The sequence below is a fragment of the Neopsephotus bourkii genome, unplaced genomic scaffold (assembly GCF_033783945.1).
Source record: "Neopsephotus bourkii isolate Nb327-2 ecotype Australia unplaced genomic scaffold, CSIRO-AGI_Nbou_v1 NB_1067, whole genome shotgun sequence".
In the NCBI taxonomy this organism is placed as follows: Eukaryota; Metazoa; Chordata; class Aves; order Psittaciformes; family Psittacidae; genus Neopsephotus; species Neopsephotus bourkii.
The window spans coordinates 904,406-910,405 of record NW_026901555.1 but is presented as its reverse complement, the minus strand read 5'-3'; the positions used below and the strand labels follow the sequence as shown (position 1 = coordinate 910,405).

Here is a 6,000-nt window from a genome sequence, read left to right as displayed (position 1 = left end):
TTGGGGAAGGACTCTTGAGGTTTCCACCAACAGAGAGGGTAAAAGCGTGTCAAGTTATCCATCCTGCTAAAGCCTTTACTAAGACAAAAGCTCTGATGAATAATACTGTTAGCATAACTGCGGCCTTTGACACCCTTATGCTTAAAAGGTCATATTTTCTCATAACCAGTGTCTACAGTAGCATCCACAGGATTAAATGGCCAAAAAATAGCACCCATAATCAAATCTGCACACAGAATACTTCAGCACCTTCTGGTAGAGGATCTGAAAGCACTTTACAAATGTTGACCAACATTTGGCCTCACAACCCCCAGTGAGGTAGAACAGTGTTGTCCCCGTAGGGACAGACAGACAGATTGAGGCACAGGGTTACTAAGAGACCTGCTCCCGTTCAGACACTACATTTAGCAACGCCAAGGGCTGAATGAAGGTGTCCTGACTACTGCACCTATGCTTTGTCCACACTACCACTTTCTTTCCCACAGACCTTCAACACGAGCCCTTAGCTTTTGAACCAAAACTAGGATTCTATGTACAATAGGTGAGATGATCCTTTAGCAGTCACATAGTCAGTTATTCAATTCAATGAAGTTATTTGTGGGAACAAATGATTTCTTGTGCAAAACTCTGGGTGTAAATGATCATGCACTAGGACTACTGGGTGCAAACTTGGTGCATGATAACTCTGACCCCTTGATTATTCCCAGTCCTGGCCTCTCTCAGATAAATCTGTTTTTTTTTAATTGCTTTAAATGTATCATCACACGAACCTTTAAAGATGCAGCCTGCACAGATTGTTCCATACCAGCAATGCAAGCAAACAAAATGTGGAGTGGCTTTGGGAACAACCCAGCATTCATGTAGCATCAAACATCACAACATTATAATCCATTCTAATCACAAGGGGTTGCAAGACAATAGGGAATAGGTGTATATGTTGCAGTATAAAAAAAAAACAGGCAAATAGAGCAATAAAGAAAGATTTGATTGCACAGATTTCATTTAGGTAAAGTTTCATCAAAAGCTTATCCCATGAGGAAAGGAGGCAATGCCAGCTAGCCTAGGACAAAGCTTCGGCATAGTAAAAACCACCAGCCCTGCATGAATACATGAACTTTGCATTCTGTAGGAGTCATTGCTGATTAATAAAAGCAAAAGGTTTCTCTAAATACTGTAAGTTTGTTTTTTGTCAGAAGAGTTTCTTAAAATATGGGGTTTGAGCCCCACAAAATCCCATGTTATAGAAGTAGCGAATCTGGCCATAGTCAGGAATACTGAAGTGTAAAAACCCAAATACATAGCCCTAAACATTACAAAAACTATCAAAACATTCAATATTTTGAATTGACCGTCCCCTTCCCTCCCCCCCATGTGTCTGTTCTGGCAGTGATTGCAAGATTTCTGCACTGAGTTGTTGGCATTACTGTGCTGCAGTTGTTGGTTGGTTTTTTTGTACATTTTTCTGCACGTGTTTTTTAACCAAAAGAAAATCACCAGTTTCTGTACAAAAGCAGGAGCTCGAATCCTCACTCCCAAAACACAGCTACAAGGATTTCCTGTATAAAAAGTGTATTGATTTTTTTTTTTTTTTTGCTATAAAAAGTGACCTGTAGGGTGTCAAACCTGAAAACAAATGTTCACAGTGTTTTCAGTGTTGGCTGTTCACAAGGCATTACTGATACAGAGATAGAGAGATACCATAGGGTAGGTATAACAAATTGTTACCAGCTAGCAGTACCCTTGGATCCCATGAAGGGTGTTCCACTTCATGTGACTCAGATGACTTCCTTTCTTTTTCCTTAATCATAAATCCCAATATTTGGATCACTATTGGACTGACCTTCCTTAGCATCTTGCACAATCATTCCTAATCTCATCCAAGCTTCTGCTGGCATCTCAAGCATCAAACTGGCAAGTCATTTCCCTTCCTGCTCTCCAGCAACAAAACACAAGACTAGTTAGTATGCAGGTGCTAAAACAAGGGCTTCAAATGAGGAGTAGGTTTGCTGGCAAACGTTGGCAGTTTGGAGAGGTGGAGGGCATTATGTGCTCTACTTGAGCTTGCAGATTCATCAGCAAGCGATCCATTTGCACACTTCCAGGGGGAGCTACTTTACTACCACTAGGAAAATCACACAGTTGCAGCAGAAGAAGGAATAATAGAAGCAAACGGGAAATGCATAGGATCATTGGCATATTGGCCCCAAATTTCTTGCAATGTCCATTTTGCACCCCTGTATCTTAGAAGAATGGTATCCCTCTATCTCTATAGACTGACAGGTGTTGATTTGTGGCACAGAGGATAAATCACAGAAAAAAAAAATGACATATAACTGTGTGTCCTTTGATTTGAAAGCACCAGTCACCTATCTGCTTATTTTGGCAGAAATACTCTACTGTATCTTAAACATAGCTTGCAATATGGACATTTAGCTTCGTGTCGCTTTACATGGAATCTCCAAGGGAATCGGAGTCATCCAAAGACAGAGGCAGATACAAGTCCTGTAGGAAGAAAGAAGAAAATGTTAACTCACACCATCAGGTTCCACCTTTGGTCATGCATAAGGAAGCAGTGAAATGGTCCAGTTCTGTGTAGTTCACAGGGACAGGGTGGAAGACTCGTGCACTGGTTACTGGTAGGGCTGACCAGCTTTCGAGGTAGCTCAAGGCCAAAACCAAGGGAGGTGACTTGCACAGTAGAGCAAGAGGATCTTGGTACCAGAAGAAAGAAGACTGTTCAGTGACAAGTTTGGGAGTATTTTTTTGTCACTTCTGGATCAATGTGTCCGTGATAGTATATGCATGAAAGAGCAGGACCCTTCATTAACAGCTCTCTCTGAACCTAAGTCCAGAATAAAGTGTCTTACCTTGATTTGACAGCTACCTTTAGGACAAACATCTAGGAAAATCACACATTCCACAATTTAGTCTTTATTTTAAGTCACTTATGATCATTTATGATCATTTTGATGGGTTAATAAAATAATCCCAAACTTATGATTTGGATCAAACGCTGTATGTAAAGCTTTTCCAGGTTCCTTTCTGGGGTAACCATCTTATTCCACTTCCTCCAAGTTCTGGATGGAACTAGGTAAACAACCAGCTCAAGGGCTAAAGCTCTCCTTGGACCTTTTTGAGCTGTGACCCACACACAGGTAAAATGTGAGCAAAATGAAGGAAGGCCCAAATACACAGAAAGGAAATTCCCAACAGTCTTGATATATGAAGAGGTAAAATAGGTCTCTGAGGTGAACTCAACCTAAGAATTTATCATTTGAGCTTTAGGGGAAAAAGGAAAAATGATTTTATCATAAAGCAGGAAATCGCTTCTGGGAGAGAGACAATGATGCATTAATACTGTGGTAACCTAAAATGCTACATTCATGTTTGCTGCTTGGCTTAAGTCAGTGGACAAACTTATAGATGGATTAGCTTTGCCCTCAGCAGTCACCATCTATTACAAATGTTCTGGGGGCTTCACTGGAAAGCTCATAAATCAGCCAGCTGAAAACATAACATAAAGCACTAAAGAAGGTGAGTTTTACTTGTCTTTTCCAGGAAGTGAATCCTCATCTCCAAAGTCCTACATGTGATAGTGTTTGGACATTACTTTAGGTTCTTGAAATAGGCAGAAGCAAAGGATGCTTTACAGCATTACTTTTGCTGAGCTACTGTTGAAATTCAGACTACAGGTCAGATTCTGTTCTCATTTATAAATTAATAATCAGTTTGGACCCATTGTGTTAAAACTGGTGCGTTTCCTCAGACTTGGCCTGAGCAGCTGAGATCAGAGTGAAGTCCTGAGGAAAACACAGAGTTTGTTTGCATTCAGGTATTTTGTTAAAGATAGTCAAATAAAGCTGAGTAACTACTACAGCTTTTCCACGTGTTGGGAATAATTTAAAGATCTGATTTTTCAGAAGCCAAAAGTCCACCTCAGGCTCCCCCAGTACCATTCAACCCCATGTCCAAAGTTCTGCAGTCCAAAACCTTACATGTTAGAGGTGTAATGCACTGGACTTTCAGGTATTCCTCCCACTGACTTCTATGTGCTCTGAATTATCTACGAGGCAGCACAGGTTTACTGATCTCTGCTAGGCTGCAGTGCTACCTGGTAGACACCCTGTTTGTAACCAGGAAAAACAGCTACTGCACCAGAACACAGTTACTACCCCAGCTGTAAAAATCACTTGTGTCCTGTAAAACAGAGCATGGCCTTAAATAATTAAAACAAAAATCCTTGAGAAGCATCATTAAAGTGATGTCTCAGAGCTGCAGTAACATTTGCATTTCTTCTGCTGCTTAATGGACCAGATTTGCCAACCCTTAAGGCATTTCAAGAGAGGAGGGTTTGTATGAAGATCATATCTATTAATAACTTGTGAACTTTCTCAAATAGTGATACAAGCTCAGGGTTAAGTAATCTCTTCCAATCCATATGGATGATCTCCAACACACATTGGTAACTCCAGTGGAAGAAACAGGCCAATGACTTGGGTGTTCCCCATCTTGCTAGAGCCCACAGTGACAACCCTTTTAGATAATAGGTCAAATTCTCCACTGTCCCAACATAAGGAGTTGTGCTTCCAGAGAAGAATATGGCCATGACGTAAATGTCATACAAATGCAAGTAGACTAAAGAAGAAACAGATGTAGTAAGGTATAAGAAACGTAATACCTTGTGCTTACGGAGGCTCCCTGGGCTGGTTGGTGTGGAGATTGGGGACTGCTTTGATTTGGGTGTAGACAGCTGACTGCTTGAGGTCCCATTTGCTGTCAGAAAACAAGACAGAAGCTGGCAATCAGACAAGCAAGAGGAAGATCTTCTTTCTCCTTTGGGGAGATGGAAGGTATCCAAGCATTTAACACAGAAATGCTATAGTTTATTCATGTTAGGCAGGAGAAAAAAGAAACCAAGCAAACTCCATGGCTATTCACCCATTTTAAGGCATTCAGTTGTTCAGGATAATAGACTCTAAAATACAGTGAAATACAAAATATATTGATGGAGTGATATTTTATACTACAACTATTCACCAAATTGATCCAAGACACACATCACCAGAAAAACAGAAAGACAAGTTCTGTGTTCTCAAACTGCAATGCAATTGAAACCACATGGCATTTAAAGGCATGAGTGGAAACCAGAGGCTGCAGATATCCTGGGTCCTACACAACAAATGTTAGATGTCAAATATACACATTACAAATTAGACAAACAGCTGCCTGGAATGCCCTGGGTGCAGTTAGCTGTGGCTGGGATTAAATGACCAAAAGGGCCCTTCTGAAGCCCTGGTGTAAGCACAGAGTGACATGTCCCTGTTCACCTCTCTGGGGAGAAACCAGAGCTGGCTCTAGTGTTCCTCCACTGCCTGCACCCCACAGGTGAATATGGTCCATCAGGGGAGGAACAGGAGAATTGCATCAAGCAGTGATCCTCTTGCAGAGATCAAAATCTGCCCTTTTGGGTTGCTTTGTTTGTTTGTGTTGCTTTGAAGACAGCACAGTTACTCTCCATTAAAAAAAAATATATGATTTATTTAAACCAAATGGCTTTTGGAAGAGTTGTTTGGACTAAAAAGTAAATAGTATCTAATGCAGAAAAAAGAAGGGAACCAAAATGGAATAAGTATAAATAAAGTTTTTCCTACCACTGATGATCTTTGGAGTGAGCTGATGTCTTTGCTAACTGCCAGATGTCACGATACGGATTTCATAAGGATGTACTTACACATAGTGAACTTGGTCATTCATAGGTTGTGTATCAACTCCAGGATACAGACCCCCTTGTTATCAGGGGTTGTAAACACACAGCTCCACTAGCACAAGCAGCATTACTTAAAGGAAGGAAGTTCAAACTCATGCTGGCTCTATCCAAAGTATATTGTCTTTTTTAGCCTTTAGTTTTTGCAATCCAAGCAGCAGCAAGCTGAAGGCCTTATGAGCATTAAACTACGTATTCCAATCAAGTCTACAGAAAGTGACGTTTCCCAAACCTAC

At 40.8% G+C, this 6,000-nt stretch overlaps 1 protein-coding gene across 4 annotated transcripts in view; it reads right to left on the bottom strand.

Annotated features, from left to right (window-relative positions):
- Window positions 1-1,552: 1,552 nt before the first annotated feature.
- Window positions 1,553-6,000, bottom strand: part of DCX (doublecortin) — a 113,000-nt gene continuing 108,552 nt past the window's right edge. For 2 of the 4 annotated variants that reach the window (XM_061361866.1, XM_061361869.1), the window contains 2 exons: window positions 4,676-4,773; window positions 1,553-2,502 (listed from right to left, as the gene is read on the bottom strand). In XM_061361866.1, the coding sequence (XP_061217850.1) occupies window positions 2,446-2,502; window positions 4,676-4,773 (155 nt within the window). In that variant the 3' untranslated portion in view covers window positions 1,553-2,445. The remainder of the gene's footprint in view (window positions 2,503-4,675; window positions 4,774-6,000) is intronic. The other 2 variants (XM_061361868.1, XM_061361870.1) reach the window with 1 other exon arrangement.